Here is a 16,154-nt window from a genome sequence, read left to right on the forward strand (position 1 = left end):
GGAAAAGATGGAAGAAGAAGAATCGAATTAAAAAAAAAAAAACAGCTGGATGGAGAGGGGTGGCGGCGAACGGCGGCGGGCGACGGGCCGACGGGCACGCAGAGTGTAATGTCGTGCTCGGCCGCGTCCATGACAAACGGTTTCTGGCTGGTCAATTTCGTTTGTCATGGGTTGGTTCAAGGTCCCCGCTGTCGGAGCGCGCTGTGCCCGCTATTTCCCACACTGAAAGGTTGTTCCCCCTCGCTCCCACTCCGGGGCCGCGCTTATCAGTACTGAATGCCTACTATTACGCTATCGGCGTGTGCCTAGTGCGCACTCCCCGATACAAGAATGCAAAATCGAGTTTGGGCCTCAACTCACCTATAGGCTGCCGTACATGAAGCGGCCATTTCGCCTCCCCTTTTGTCTAATTCATGGGAAATATTCAGTGGGCTCATATAGAGAGGATCTCGGGTTTTTTTGTACATTTCAGCCACAACAAGCTCTTCTTTCTTGTTCGTTTCCCTTGCGTTCATTAAAAAAAAAACACTCAATCATCTCCTCGTATCCATCACTCCTGTGGTATTTCTTCCTCGGTTGCGCCCTCCCACTACCATCCTGTATTCTCGTTATTCTCCACTCGTCGTTGCAATACATGGCGCGCAGTGGCCGGCGTCAGGCTCTGGAGCTGCATCTCTTCCAAAAGTGCTCGCGCGGCATCATTGTCCGTAAAGGCACGCTCGCTGGCCTGTTTGAGCGTCATGCCACCGCCCCCGGCCGCCGCCGCCGCCGCCGCCGCGTCCTCTGGCGGCGCGACGGGCAGACGTAGCAGCTCCATCGCCTCGCGAAGCTCCTCGAGCGCCGACGACCCCCCGGAGAGGTGCCTCTCAATGACCGCTGCAAGAGCCTGGCCGTCGTGCGCAAATTGGACCGCGCCCAGGGTTGTGAACTGGTGCTTCATCAGAACGCTGTTCCATAACAGATCCTGCAGCTTGCTGAGAGCGCCGTGCCACACGCGGCGGTACGAGGCGCTGGAGAGGGCCCGATACAGAAAGTCAAAGTTTTCTCTTAGTTTGGACAGAGGAAGATCCAGCTCGGCAGTGATTGATAATTGCGACGGGTCTTGGGGTTTCATGTTAGCAAGCATAGTACGACGTGTCCTTGGCTACGTACCTAGCGTGTCAGCATCGCCAATGGTTGTCCATTGCGGCCGTTGTGTGTAGGCGCGGAAAGCCTTCAGCTGGGCATCCGCCAGCGTCGACACTAGAATATCCTCGGCAGCCCGACGGCGGCTGCTATACGCCGCAATAGTCTCGTCAAAGATGGCGCCATTGTTGCTTCTAGAGCTCGTAATGTCCTGCTCCCCGTCTAGTTCGCTGCTGCTTCCCGATCCAGACGCTGTCTGCAGCTCATCCCAGAGCTCCGTGAAAAACTAAATTCGTTAGCGTTGGGAGAACAACATTGGGTAACTATCACACACCTCTTCGTCACCCCAGTCCGTCAGAGCATTGACAATGTGGTCCGCGCTGCCAATCACCTTGCACAGCGTCTCCAGAGCGCCCAAGCCCTCCAACGCAGCGAGCTGCTCCTTGGTCGCGCCATGGAGTGTACGGCCAAGCGCCGACGTCATCGACTGGTACGCCTCGAGCGAGCCCTTCAGCCGCTCGTGGTAGCCGTCCAGGATGTCGAGCTGGATGCGCGTCAGAAAGCGCACCTTGTATTTCAGCGAGCGCAGTCCTTCGTATTTGGCCGTGATCGTGCGCAGCAGGTCCGCCACGCGCACCGCCGCAAAAGTCGGCTTCATCTTGCCCGCCACGGCATAGTCGTAGTCAATCTTGCGCGCGTCTGGCGCTTCCAGGATAGTCTCGAATCTTTCGAGCGCAAACTTGCGCTCCGCTTCAAACCACACCTCAAAGTGGTTGGCGAGAACCTCAGCCGTGAGTCCCGGCCACCCGTTCTCTGCGTCCCCGCCATCGTAGTTGAATCGCGACCGAATCGTCTCGTCGAAACTGACGAGCTGGGCGATGAATGTGCTCAGAAATGGCGTGTTGCCTGCTGCTTCCTTGGCCACAGCGTGGACTTTTTCTCGCATCACCACCAGCATGGATGTAACCAGCGCACAGACGGGGTCGGCGTAGACTGTCTTTGCCGCCGCGGGTGTGTCGTGCAGCTTGGCGGCCAGAACAGGCGTAAGGTTGTCGCGGAAGAAGTCCTCCCATTTTTCAATGGTCGACAGAAACCAGGGGAGGCAGTGACTGCCAACGGACTGTGCTTTGCTGGTCGGCTTGTCGCTCAGGAAATGGAACCGAAACTCGGCGACAAAAATGTGCGCCATTACGTCCACGGGGAGTAGCGGCACCGTTTCTGGGCTGTACAGGATCTCGGGCATCTGGATGTCGACCAGCTTCTCGACGCACGCGATCCACTCGTCGTCCATCTCCGACTGCGGGTCGACCCGCGGCCACCCTCGCTGCTTGAGCACCACCTCCAGCTCGTCCGACATGATTTTCTTCATCTCGGCCCACAGGTTCTCCGTCACGGCCTCGACGTGGTCCACCAGGTGCAGCTCCTCGCTGCCGGGCAGGCCGCGCAGCTTCAGAGCCAGCTCCTTGAGCTGGGCGTACGGCTCCAGCGCCGCCTTGGGGCTGGCGGGGAGGTGCACCTTGGCCTCCTTGCGAAGCCGCTCGACGTCCTGCAGCAGCACGAGGTACTTCTTGGCCAGCTCGACGGCTTTGAGCTTCTGCATCGGCCGCTGCAGGCGGGCAATGGCCTCGGACGGTGCGTCCGACGCCACGGTCGCGCGCACTCGCTCGTCGATGCTGTCCTGCAGGGCGCGAAACTCGGCGATGCGCTCCTGCATCAAGCCATGGCGGTCGTCTGTCGTGCGGCGCGCGGCGTCGAGCTCGCGAACCGCCGTGTCGAGCTGCGTCTGGAGCTGCGTCCGCTGCAGGTCGACCGTCTCCAGCAGCGCGTCTAGGGTGTCGAGGTCGGCGGCCGACTGCAGTTTGTCTTCGAGATAATCTTCTACCCGCGCATCGAGGGCGCTCTCGGGCGACTGCGGTTCGATGGTGGTCATGTTGTCATCACTGGCCGGGATTGGTTTGACGGGTGGGATGGTGGTGGCAGATGTCACCGATGACTTGGCCAAAGCTAATCGATAATGGTGGGCAAGTGGTGGCGAGATCCCCACCATGCCATGTAAGTGCGAGCGAAAGGTGCTCAGAGGTGAGAACGAGGGCATCTTTCTCACTGGACTGAAAAAGAAATGCAATACAATTTACGAAGATTTAACACTTCATCCGCTTGGATAATTTTCTACTGCAAGCACAAGCGTAGTAATAGTAGCCATCTTTTCTAGTATTCTGGGCTTGTTTCCTCCGGAACGCTTCACCAAATACCCAATGGCGCGACGCCCTCATCGGGAAGAGTACTGCAGTTTAGAGTACTTGAGATCTCGTAAGCAGGAGGCGTCCCAAAGTTCAATCATAGCTAATCAGCTCAATTGTAAAGCCTCATTACATTTCTTGATTCCTCTAGTTAGGGCTGATTGCCGAAAGCTTATGAGACTTTCCTAGGCTTAAGGCGCAGAACTTTCGTGCTGATAAGACAGGTCTCGCCAATTGACCTCGTCTGCCCTCTGAAGCTTACTTTCGCTGAGTATAATCTGCAGTGGCGGAATGCCCGATGGGCTTGCTTCGACTCCATTGTCGATAATTTCCGGCACGGCAACAGAACGGTCATAAATCAAGCCAATACATTCATTATTATTCTCTTTCTATACACCGCGGATAGCAATAGCAGAATAAGAAGCCAAGTGCCGCGCCTATGCTCCTTCAAGTACTTGCATTATTATTGGGGACACCTCTCAGCGAAGTCACAAGTTGCTGTTCCAGACGATGTTCTCCAGGGTAGCACGCCGTGAGGCTGGCTCATCTCCTAGCCAACGCATGCATAGCCACAAGTAACCTCAAGCGAGGAAGAGATAGTGGCATAACGCAGGCTATATGACGGCTCGCTCGGGAGTTCTCGTCTTGCAGAGTGCTGGGGAGGATATGAATCGGTACTCAGCACCACGATGCCAGAATCCATGGGCACATAATTCTCAACGTTTTCCTTTTAGCGGCGGCACCGCCCGCGTCGTAGCGATAGAGTAAGACGCGCGCAGAAGAGAACGGCGTCATCTGCCTCTGCGTCCGTCCGTCAACCTGCCGAGGAGACCGAGTACCCAGTAAGCTAGCTACCCGAACAAAGCAAACGCATTCTCCTCCCGCACCATTCCCGTCCAAAAAAAGAAGCTTTTTTTAGCCCGCCGCGCGCCCCCAGGACAAGGCGGCCCCACTCCCGGCGACGTCACCCCTGGTTGCTGCGCCAACTCGGCCGGTAACTAAAGTAAATAAAAAAAACGGAGACTGCCTGGGCCCTGGCAAAAAGCGGTGGCTGGGCCAACCAACCACTTTAGTTAGGCACCCGGTCAGGCCTTGCTTCCTGGCGCCGCCGCATATTCGCAAGGTTGGGGTGTGCGCAGCGAAGAGAACAAACTCGCGTGTCCGTGTTTCCCGCCTCTTTCTTTTCTACAAACCCAGCCTTCGACATTTCTTGTTGCCTAAGCCTGTGCCCAAGGAAAAAAAAAAGCTTGTTCAACCTTTACCAAAGGAAAGTTGTCATTCCAAACACACACTCTTACACACACACACACACATACACACATACATACCATCACGGCGTACAAGCCCACCCCATCCACCTGCGCCGAGAAAGACCAACCCTTTCCGCATTCCTCCCAAGAGTTAAGCACTTTTACAGCGTCTAAAAGAACAAGTCTTAGATTCTTCTCTTCGTCCGAGATTCTCCTTTTCCGCGCATTCCAGAACATCGACCCGCCCTCCACGAGATCGCTTCTTCTTGTTCTTCCGTCTCAGTCGCTACCGTCAACCGAATCTGGGGCCGCATTCCAAATTCCCTCGCCGGCCGTTTTTTTTTTACCTGATACGGCAAAGAGAAAGACGACTGCAAAGACGACGACTCTTGTCCGTTCAACGGGTTGAAGCGAGATACGGCTTAGTGAAACAATCGACAAAGTGACAGCGAGTTCTCTCAGGGAGGCCGCCGAACGAGCAGTGCTTCGCGGACCTCGATCTATCTAGCCTCTCTCGACAAGCAAAAGAGGCGCTTTCACCTCCGTCGGCTCTCTCTCGGCTTGGAGCAAAAAGGGCCCTTGGCCTCCTCATTTTGCGCTGCGCCGCCCCCCACGCGCGCCTTGGATCCCATCCGGGGATTCCCAGACACGCAGGCACCCACCACCTACCTCACCACAGGCATTCTTCCCGTGTTGACCGCCCCCGATGCCTCGCTTCCAGGTGGGATGGACTCGGTACATCCCCTTCCTGGGGTACCACCATGTGCTGATGATCCTCATCGCCATCGCCATCATACTGCTCTCGCTGCTGCTCGCCGGCTGCTCGTCATCGTCGCCCCTCATCCCCAACATCTTCCTCCTCTCACTCTACTACAAGAGTTACGAGGCGACGCCCGACACGGCCCAAGTCTACTACAACGTCCATTCGGCCCTCAGCAACATTGCCGGCGGCGCGCAGCTCCAGGCCCGCGTCGGCTACTTTGGCATCTGCGTCAACCCCGACGGCGGGTCCTGGCTCTGCAGTAACAACGCGACTGCCCTCGCTCGTCAGGTGAGCCAGGACCAGGATCCTCTCAACCTCATCTGGCTGGCAGCTCAGTTCAAGGACATGATTGTGTTCCCCTACCTGATGTAAGTCAAGACTCTCCCCTAAAAAACTAAAGCGATGCATGCATTGACGCAGTTTTTTTCAGAATCATCGCCATCATCTTCGCCTTTCTGTGCGTTCTCCTACTCGCCACCTTTCCCTCGTGGTACGAAGAAGAAGACTCAGAGGGCTCGGATCGTGTCGTCCGCGCTATCCCGTCGCGGGCCGTTTCTCAGGTCTCGCTGGCCATCATCTTCATCTCGTCGATTTTCGTGCTCGTGTCGGTGCTGTGGCAGCATACGGCATCGGTTGCTGCCTCCGTCATTGCGCAGGACTTTGGCAACGGCGTCGTCAAGTCGGGCGTCGGCACTGCTGCCATGGTCCTCGGCTGGTTTTCATTTGCGCTGCTCATCATTGTCACGATTGGTCTCATCGTCACGATATTAACAATTAGTGTGGTGGAGCAACTAGTGTAGTTGCTACTACCCCCTCCAATGATTGTTTTTTTTTTCGTTACTGTCATGGGCTTTATATACGAAATGGGGGTTCTGCTTTTTTTATCAAAATATCCCTCGAGAGACTATGACGATAAAATAATACCATGTACAAAATTGGCAAAGGAGAAAGCAGCGCAAAAACCACAAAATGATGCGTTTGCCTGCAAGGTTGAACGTAACACACATACATGCACACGAAATCGACGGCGACTTTGGGAAATTGGTACGCATCAGCACTGGCGTTTTATATTGGCTATCATCTACTATACCTTGTTTATCATTACTGTATGACGCTGAGTGATTCTGGGGACTTTCTTCTTCGATATTCGTCGACTTGATGCCAAGGCCCTCTCGGACCAAAAAAGATTTGGCAGTCTGTTTTTCGGTTGATTTGATTTGATTTGATTTGATGAATTTGTTTATTTTTTTCAGAGACGTCAAGGTGAAGGATTGTGGGATAATGGGACAAATGCGTATAGACTATACCAAGTTTTAGGTGGCCGCGGGAGCTTTAGCTCTTCTGACAATTCAAGATTGTTTAGCTGCCTATCTTATTGTCTCAATATTTTTTTGGGTAGTAATTGTGAATATTCCCGATGCCACGTTTTAAGTATAGAATCGCGATGCCAAACAGGATTGTATGCAAGTAGAATCAGTTCAAAGTTGCCAATAGAGAGGCGGCTCCCAGACATCAATATCAATAACGCCCAAACACCATTATGACCACCGGTAAAATGCACGCATGCAATGTACAATTTGAGAAAGCCCATGAGAGTGATTTGTCATCGCCCCTCTGTCCTCCTAGCCATCAGAGAGAGAGAAAGAGAGAGTGAGCGAGACAGTGTGTTTGATATGGCACGGCGCCATGTTTACGTTGGGCGACGGAATGGGTGCGCCTCCGTGTTGAGGACCCATTCGTCGAGACTGATAACGTCAGGGCCGGCATAGAGCATGTAATAGTACTTGAGCGTCTCGGCGATCCAGAAACTCTCCATGGCATCGTCCATGGGCGGCTTCTCAAACATGACGTCAGAGACTGCCGTGTTGGCGAGATCCGTGTCTGTAGCTGCCATGGTGGCCTCAAACATGTCCCAGCCTTTGTCCATCCATGTAGGGTCTCCGGTGATGCGGTACATGTACCACACAGACTCGATCGCTTCCGGCCTGCGGGAGGAGGGTGTTAGCGTCGGCCTGTAGGGAGTCTGGAGAAAACAAGACATACCGAAGAATGTAACTTTTGTAGGTGACGCGGGCAAAGCCGGCTGGCATCCTGGTGGAAGCAATGTAGGTCTCGACGTATTCTTCGTGACTCTCTGGTCGCGTAGGAACGCTGCTGTCGCCGGATTTGGCGGCGGTGCCGTACTGCAGCTCCCACTCGCTGATCTTTTGGTCGCGATACGCCTTGCTGGAGTCGAGAGATTCGTACCACTTGGCCTGGTCGAACTTGCACTTGTCCATTGAAGGGCAGGGCAGCAGGATGGAAGCTTCAGGCATGAGACCACTGGGGGTCTTGTGATAGGCCCAGACGCATCCATCCGTCAGCCGCTTGGCCGTCTCGAGGTCTTGTGGACGATTGAAGATTTTTGCGCCAAGACCGTACATACCGCCAATGAAGCAGGTAAGGTGCGTCGCTTCGTATTCTACAGAAATGTCATGGCTGGGGTCGCCCTGAGTCCTGACTTTCGCTGAAAAATAGATATCCCACTCCGTCTCATTGACCATGGGTCGATACATAAGCCAGTCGTCAACGGCACTGACCGTGCCTTCATGCAGTTTCTGGTACTTGGGCTCCAACCCGCCGAGAAGTAGGTACTCCTGCGAATGTAGATTAGGAAAATGTGTCCGACTATTGATCGAGGTCAGTGGTGGCATACCTTGGGAAAGTATTCGTAGGCAGAATCCTGCGACCCACCCATAGAAAAGAACTGGGAGTAGGACGATGACGGGGTGAGAGCATCACCACTGGCGTCGAGGTTTTCGGGAAACAGGCCAGGAATGGCAGCTTTGCCATCTGCCTGAAACTTGACGAGAGCATTTGTAATGCGATCAATGGCATCATAGTACTTGTTCTCTTTGGTCAATTGAGCGAGGCGTGTAAACTCCATAGAGAGCGTAGCGAGCTCGGCTACGCCCACATTGCGAGCCTCGTGCTTCTGAGACACAGACTCGGGCTGCCAGCGGTAGTAGAGCACCGGCATTCGGTTGGGAGTGTCAAAAACACCATAGAGCACCTCGGCGAGCTCGACAGCCTTGTCAAGAAGGATGGGATAATCCCCCTTGTGGCCACCACTAACATCAAAGGCGGAAAGCAGGCCACCGAGGTAGCGAATGGTGGTTTCAAAGACGGGAATATCTTGCTTTTCGCTAAAGGTAAAGTCAATTTTGGCGACGCCATTCTTCACAGCATCATCGAATTCGTCCTTGAGACCGGCGATCCAGAGGGTATCCAAGGAGTCGACAAGGGTAGCTGCCCAGCCGCAGAACGGGTCTTTGAAAGAGCCAGATATAGGCCGCAGCTCATCGTGCATCCAAGCGTTTTTGCGATACGAACTCCATGATTTTGAAATGGCACTCTTGACTTTAGCGAGACGAGTTTCGCGCTTGGTCTTGTCCTCGGCGGGCTCTGACTTGAAGTCGTGTTGGATTTTAGGAATGGGTTTGGGTTTGCCCGTAGGCAGCGGGGCCATGGACTGCGTCGGAACGGGATAGTCCTGGGTAAAGGACCTCCAGTGTATTCGAGTATCCGAGGTCAAAGACTCAGAAGCCAGCTCGGCAGCGGCTGCAGCGGTAGTGGGAGTCTCGGTGGCGACGGCAGCGGCGTCGCTCGATTTGGCCGAGGGTCCCTCGACTGGGTAAACGGCCTTTGGCTTTTGCGATGGCGATATGGGCCCCTTGTCGGAAGCGGGCCGAGGGGAGTCAGCGGGGTGATTCAGCAGGTCGTCCTGAGCGGGCAATGCCGAACTGCCCTGATGCTGAAGCTGCTGCTCCTTGGCCGCGGTGGCGTCGAGATGAGGGTGAACGGTCGTCTTGGGTGGTGCGCGTACATTGCTAAAAGGGTGTGCTGTCGCGTCCCGTGAATTCTGCACGACATGGTAGAGCATAAATAGGAGGACGAGGGCCGCCAGGTAAAAGAACCGATATCTGCGTCGAGGCATAGGCATGGTGGGCAATTGTGGTCGTGGCCAGTGATGATGGGCCGGCTCGGCGAACCAAGATGTGTCACCAAGGCGAGGCGTCTCTTCGCGGCTTCTGCCAAGAAAGTGCGTGTTTTCAGATCAATGCAAGTCGTCGAGGGTGTTCATTCAGTGGTTCAACATTGTGAGTTTGAAAGTGCTGTCGTGGGGGTGAAGAAGCAAGCTGGCCTGTCTGCAGGGCCAGGAGGAAGAGGAAGCTGGCGATGGGGGCGGAAGCTTCTTGCGACGACGGTGGGAAAAGAAAAGCAAAAGGCAGCGAGCAAGATAGAAAAAAAAAGCGACCAAGTTGGGAAAGAAGAAGAAAATTTGAAAGTCAAGACGAGAAAATGGCTGTCAAGCGACTTGGCGAGGTGTTGGAGTAGATGAAGAGATGAAGGTAGCAAGTACTGAGTAAGTAGCAAGGAGGCTGACGGAGTGTGGGCGGCGGGCTGAGCTAGGTAGGTACCTAGGTACCCAGGTAGGTACCTGACTGGGAGGTAAGTACCCATCGGCCATGGCCAACAACGGCCCTTTTATTCTGTCCTGCCCATGCGTCTTTGTCACAGGGCTGGACGAGCAGCAAAAACGGTCCCGTTGCCGTTTGCCGTGGCCGTTGCCGTTGCTGTAATCGTTGTGGCTTTTTTGTTACCCCCTCCAAGGTTCCATCAGTAACGACCTCACGCCAGAGTACCAAGCTCCAGTACCTTGGTAGTCCATCACTCGCCTGCCCGAGTTTTAAAAAGAGAACAGAAAACCATCCCATGCAGCGAACGGTGCCAGACAAGCCACCCCGTAACTAGCACAGCACTTAAGTAGCGGGCCTGGCGGGCTAGCTTGGCCGATGGTGGATTCTGTCGGGGGGAGGCGCAATTAAGTCTAACTCGTGGTGCTAGTTAGTGGCCCTGGCGACGAACTCCGAGAGAGGCAGACTTTTTTCTCTCTCTCTCCCTCTCTCTCTTTCTTTCGCAAATGATGATGTGTGCCTCTTAGACAGTAGATTATTGTATGGAGAGACTCTCCGAGCCGACCCCCTGGACAAGATATCCCCTGGCCCTGAAAAGGGTTACTGCGTACTTACAGAGACGACAAGTCCTGATACGACAAGGTAAGCAAGGCTGCCCTGTCTTATGGGGCAAAATGAGGGGGGACGATTTGGGATGGAGGGGCCTTATCAGGTACTCAGGTACTTACCCGGTACTTCGGTACTTACTTACTTGTCGCGACAGCCCCTGGAATTTGAGGGGCTCGTTTCTAGCACCACTCACAAACTTCAAGTACAATTCACAGGTACATAATAGTAAGGAGGTACTGATGGCTTATCAGGTAATAGTAGGTATCCCATGTACTCTCATGGGTTCGTCTCACTTTATTTCCTGGCTTTTTCCTTCTTATTTTATTCTTTTTCGTTTCCTTTCGAGCTATTTACCGCTACCTTACACTCATACACACACACACCTCCACATCGCGCCTCCACATCACATCTCCGCCGCTCTCTGGCCACCTCGGCTCCTTCGATGCATCATCATCAGCATCAGCATCATCATCATCATTATCAAAGCTCTGTATTACTTTTATCAAAACTGACTCGTCTCCACCCCATTCTTCTCAAAGACATAGGTTACATATACAACGCTAATTTTGTACCAGAACCGAAAAGGAAGAAAAAATGGTAAATAGAACCAAGAAACAGAATCTCCCATCAACATGCTCCCACATAGACCCTCCCTCCACTTCATCACGACTTGTAAGAATCTTTAATCTTAAAATATACTTCCGTGTCGTAAAAATTGTAGCTCGGATCCCACTCGCAGAATGGGTGCTGCGACAACAACACCTCAGCCGTTGGTCGCTCGCCAGGGTTCCTGCGTCCCGTCAGTTAGCCACCATTGTCTTCCTCCACTCTCCCACCACCATTCATCACTTACACTTGGAAGCAATCCGCCATAAATGCCACCGCCAGCGGCGGGATCAGCTCTTCCACGTCCTCGGGAATCGGCGGAATCTCTCCGTTTGCAATCTTGTAAATCGCCCCCACGGCCTCCTCCTTGCTCCACGGCCGGCGGCCCGCAAACATCTCCAGCACCACGCATCCCAGACTCCAAATGTCCACCTTGGCGCTGTACCCTTCGCCTTGAGACCGAATCACCTCCGGTGCCATCCAAAACACTGACCCTTGCATGTTGTTTGTCTTGTCGTTGCCGTAAATGTTGTCCGTCTTCTTCGAGATGCCAAAGTCGCTAATCTTGCACGTGCCGTCCAAGTCGAGCAGGATGTTGTCCGCCTTGAGATCGCGGTGCAGGATGCCCTCACGATGTAGGTACGCCAGCCCCGACAGCGTCTGTCGCGTTAGCGACGACACCACCGACTCCTCGAACCGCCCGTGCTTCCGCAGACACGACCCGATGCTGCCACCCGAAATATACTCGAGGAAGATGCTAATGCTCGTTTCCTTGCGCTCGCACCCCAGGTACTGCACAATGTTGATGTGATCCAGGTGCTGCATCGTGTCAATCTCTTGGTCCAGCGCCGCAACCATCTCCCGCATCTTGTTCTTGTCCCCGCCTGCCGCCTTTGCGTTCACCTCCACCTCCTTGACCGCCAAAAACTCTCCAGTCGTCGCATTCATACCTAGGTACACCCGCCCATAGGTACCCTTGCCAATCAGCTGACCCTTGAACCACCGGAACGTCGTCTGTCGCTTCAGTCCCGTTTCCCGCCCGTGGTCTGGCATTGCCATGCTGCCACGTTGATCCGGCCGAATCTGCACAATGTTGGCGTTGAACATCTTGGTGCTCTTTCGTCGCATCAAGTTCAGGTTATTGTTGCCGCCGCTCTGGGACATCGAGGTGAACCTCTTGTGAGCTTCGTGTGCGCCCCGCGCCACTTCTCTGATCGACTTCATCCTGCTTAAGCCTCCCGATCGCTTGAGGCTTCTCGAACCACCGCCGTGTGACGACATTGGCCGGTCAGAGGCTTTCAGGGTCGATTCATCCGACCCGAGTGTGTCTGCCTCCCCATACAGCGATGGCTGCCTCGAGGGAGGGATCGCCGGCGGTAGGTTCGGAGTCCTCTCGCCTGCCGAGGTACTGGACGAGCTGCGCTGGTGAGCTGTCGCTTCGGCCTCGTTGACCGTAGGTGAGGCCGTCACGTTGTTGCCCGCGCTATCTTCCAGCACGGGCTCGTCTAGATCCAGATTCGGGAAGAAATCATCGAGGTTGTTCAGAAGCGCATCCGTTGGGGGACGATTGGCCCACACGTCCTTTTCGATGAACGATTTGCGCCGAGACACTTTATCCTCGGCATCAAAGTTGCTTGATCCAGGTGTCGTCGGCGTGCGTCGTGAGCTCGTGCCGCTCCTGCCATCATCCAAGCTCTCTGTGGCTGTACTCGTTTGGGGGGACTGAAACGACACCGACATAACCTTGCTCTTGGGCCGTTGTGTATTGACAATGATGCTCGGTCGCTTGCCGCTAGCCCCGCTCTTACCTTTGCCCTTACCTTTGTCGCGCCCAGCAAGAGGAATTTGAAACAAGCCGTCATCTGAGTCGTCGCTGTCATTATTGACTGGGGTATGGCGCTTCGTGACCGCAGGAGTCGCAAAGTTGACTTCTGAGCTTCTTCGCGACTCGTTCCTGCTGCGCTGTTGAGCGGTATTCGGTGCAGTATCAAAGTCAAATCGCTTAGGCAAGAGAGTGCTTGGGCTGAGTTCCGAAGACGAAGGTGGTTGCATCCCTAGAGCGTGTGTTCTTTCATCAGCCGGGGCGGACTTTGGCACTGCGACGAGGGTTCCGCCTGGAGAGTAGTCAGGCACGGCAAATGACATGTTGCCAGGACTCCACGTCACTTTACGTGAGCTGCCAGTGTCCTGAGCTACCTCTGACCCTGGTTTCTTTGCTTGACCGTTTGGCGAACCCTTCTTACCTGAGCGTTGAAGACCACCGGCAAAGCTACCTGACTGCAAATTTGCCATGCTAGAAACGGAGCGTGGAGCATGCCCGACAGCGCCCATGCGGCGGCCAATTCCTGCCAAAGCGCTACCAATGCCTTCGGATCCGTCCGATGGTTGGCCACCAGCCTGGCGGCTCTTGAATCCATCCGGGCCGTCGCTACTAGAGGTGACTAGGCGCCTGGGGCTGGGGAATCCGTCCGAACCTGTGGTAGAACTACGCTTCCCGTGTCCAGGCTTGTTTAGAGAATTGGCCTTGAGCAGTGTCGCTGAGGGGTCGCTCGGTGGTGCCGGTGGCTTCCTCTGTGGCAAGAGGTGCTCAGATGGTCTCCTGTCCTCAAACGGGGAGTCCCTAGGTTGATCAAAGTCTACGTTCCGCCCAATGATACCGAATCCATTGCCTAGTTCCGGGGTATTAGGGGTACTGCCTTTCTTATTGGCCTGCTTCCGTCTCTCCAGATATTCGCGCTGTTTTCGCTCCATTTCGGCCCGGTACTCGCTGGCCTCCTGCGCAAGCGTCTTTTCGTCCCTGTCTTCTGATATGGTATTGGATCTTGATGTCGGTGGCGATGAGATGGATCGTTGGCGGGAACCGTCAAGTTTCGCGTACGCTTCCTCGTCCATGCCGGGCGGCAAGTGGCTCGGTGATAGTAGGCCAGTTCCGGTTCCTGTATTATTATTATTACCTCCCTGGAGATCCACGAAAAACTTCAAGGTCGTAGGTTGAATTGGCTGCGCTTCTTTGGAAGAAACAATCTCCTCATCTCCCAACTCTTCTTTGTGTTCAAACTGCCCAAGCTCCGTTGCAAATAATCGCGCGTTGCCAGAGTCGTTAATTCCCAAGCCCACGCAGATCGCTCGCTTGATATCCGACGCTGATTCGGCACGAGTTATATCGCACATTCGGAAGTTCCACGAGTCAAACGTTGCGAGCACGAATACTCTATCGGTTTTTGTTGGGCTGCCATGATCGAGATTCAACTCACTGGCATGCGCTTCTCGAATGCCTAACGCCGTAGCCTTGGCAGCATTGTTCGGCGAGTGCGGATAATCACCTTCCTCCGGGGATGGCATGGCACTTTCGTCGCGTTGCTTCTTTTTGCGATGCATGAAGCTGAGAAAACTCTTGGAATCCTTAGCTGACCCGGGCTCCGTGCCTGCAGAACGGTCTCCGGATTCATGCGGGGACTGGCCGGAGCGACCGTCCACTGCGCGGCTGCCGACAATCTCTCCGATATTCATTCCTCGACTAAACATGTTTGCCGCATCAGCAGGAATGCCTGAGCCGTAGATGGCAGCATTCGAGGAGACGGAATCTGTGCTATGCCTTGAACGGTGACCAAACCTGGTAGAGTTGGGAGACGCGCTCATGGGGGCAGATGTGAACAATTTCTGTGGTGGAACGGGACTTCCGCTTGCTGTTGGGCTGTCGGAGCGTTGCGCTGTGCCACGGTACAGTGCCCCTTCGCTTATCGTGTTTTTCATAACCGAAGTTGCAGGCCGTCCTGTATCGCTTTCCGACATTTTGAGTGCAAGGCGATGGCCACTCTCAGAGCTAGACATTGTTCCTGTGTTCAGGGTTGGCATTGTGGTTGCTCTTGTCTGAGAAAATCTTCTGGCAGCAAAGCCCGGCCCAGGTGGATTGAGAGGCGTCTATAGATAATTGTTAGTACAAAGAAAATTGAGTTTAGCGGCCTATAGATGATGCATACGTTTGGGGAATCAGACGGGTCAGTACCAGCGCTTGGGATGGTGGCGCTTTGCCCACTGTTGGTAGAATCTTGCCGGGCATGCGACTTGGACGACTCCACAGGTTTGCCTGTCACAATGCTTCGAATCAAGCGTCTCATACGTTTTCCCTCCTCGCGCTCCGCTGGCTGATTCCATTGCACGCCATTCTGGGTGCATTCTTGGGCAAGCCGGGGGTACACCTGCTGGTGCATCATGCTATGGTTTCCGCGCAACCCATGTGGATTACCTAGCTCGAGAAACTGCAGTCCGGATAGATGCAGCGCGCGGAATGTCTCTTGCCATTCCCTGGAGAACATGTTTTGCGCAAGCCAGATGAGCACAGTGTCTAATGGCCACTGTTCAGCCATCTCTGGAGAAATGATTCCGGTACCTGCCATGCCAGATCCGCCGGTGAGACCCCTAGCTTGCGCAGTGGAAAGCATGTACTGCTGTCCTCTAGAATCATCGATTGTCGAGACTGTGCCATTCTCCGGCATTGTCAGGCCCTGCGACGAGTCCGATGGCAAGTGATCCTCGCCGCCGAAGCCTGGGATGCCGACGCCTTCGCCGTACGAATTGGCACTGGGTATATATGTCGCGCTCATAGCATCGCTCGGGGGTGGCGGCGGAGGCATCGTCATGGCATGCTGTCGGGCTGCCATCTGCGCGTGTATCTTGGGGTTGTAAGGTTGATGCTGGCCGGGCGTCGGCGGTGGCGGGGGCAGATTGAAGCCACCACGACCATCGTACATCCGACCATAATTCCCATGCCATGTCGGCTGCTGCTGCTGCTGCTGTTGCTGTTGCTGCTGCTGAGCGAGGGCACCACCGGGCGGCGGGCCCGGTGGCGGGGGTATCATGACGCCAGGCGCGGTTCCAGGCGGTGCGGGAGGGTAGCGAGGTGGCGGCGGAGGGACGTTCATCATGCTACCGATTTGAGGGCCGCTCATCGGAGGTGACGATATTGGCGGCGGCGGAGGCACCTGAAATGGCCGGTTCGGATCGTTGTTCGAGACAAGTCGCTGGCCGCCCTGATACATGATGGGCGACGTTTGAGGCCTAGCCTCTTGGTGGTTGTTTGATGGAGAGTCAGGCAGTTAGAGAG

General features: G+C 54.8%; 4 protein-coding genes across 4 annotated transcripts; 1 reads left to right on the forward strand and 3 right to left on the reverse strand.

Annotated features, from left to right (window-relative positions):
- Positions 1-589: 589 nt before the first annotated feature.
- On the reverse strand, positions 590-3,055 carry V2A60_007333 (TIP-1 family-domain-containing protein; the record flags this gene model as incomplete). The annotated part of the gene is made up of 3 exons (XM_083258618.1): positions 590-1,101; positions 1,153-1,411; positions 1,460-3,055. The coding sequence occupies 3 exons, from the start codon at positions 3,053-3,055 to the stop codon at positions 590-592; spliced, it is 2,367 nt and encodes a 788-aa protein (XP_083114744.1).
- A 2,266-nt stretch (positions 3,056-5,321) lies between these two features.
- Positions 5,322-6,178, forward strand: V2A60_007334 (uncharacterized protein; the record flags this gene model as incomplete). The annotated part of the gene is made up of 2 exons (XM_083258619.1): positions 5,322-5,746; positions 5,809-6,178. The coding sequence occupies 2 exons, from the start codon at positions 5,322-5,324 to the stop codon at positions 6,176-6,178; spliced, it is 795 nt and encodes a 264-aa protein (XP_083114745.1).
- Positions 6,179-7,068: 890 nt separating this feature from the next.
- V2A60_007335 (glycosyl hydrolase family 47-domain-containing protein) lies at positions 7,069-9,360 on the reverse strand (the record flags this gene model as incomplete). The annotated part of the gene is made up of 3 exons (XM_083258620.1): positions 7,069-7,363; positions 7,422-8,014; positions 8,074-9,360. 3 exons carry the CDS (start codon positions 9,358-9,360, stop codon positions 7,069-7,071), a joined length of 2,175 nt encoding a protein of 724 aa, XP_083114746.1.
- Positions 9,361-11,107: 1,747 nt separating this feature from the next.
- Positions 11,108-16,089, reverse strand: V2A60_007336 (uncharacterized protein; the record flags this gene model as incomplete). Its single annotated transcript, XM_083258621.1, has 3 exons — positions 11,108-11,234; positions 11,298-14,971; positions 15,031-16,089. The coding sequence occupies 3 exons, from the start codon at positions 16,087-16,089 to the stop codon at positions 11,108-11,110; spliced, it is 4,860 nt and encodes a 1,619-aa protein (XP_083114747.1).
- Between the last annotated feature and the right edge of the window lie 65 nt (positions 16,090-16,154).

Source organism: Cordyceps javanica, chromosome 5 (genome assembly GCF_051103115.1).
Source record: "Cordyceps javanica chromosome 5, complete sequence".
In the NCBI taxonomy this organism is placed as follows: Eukaryota; Fungi; Ascomycota; class Sordariomycetes; order Hypocreales; family Cordycipitaceae; genus Cordyceps; species Cordyceps javanica.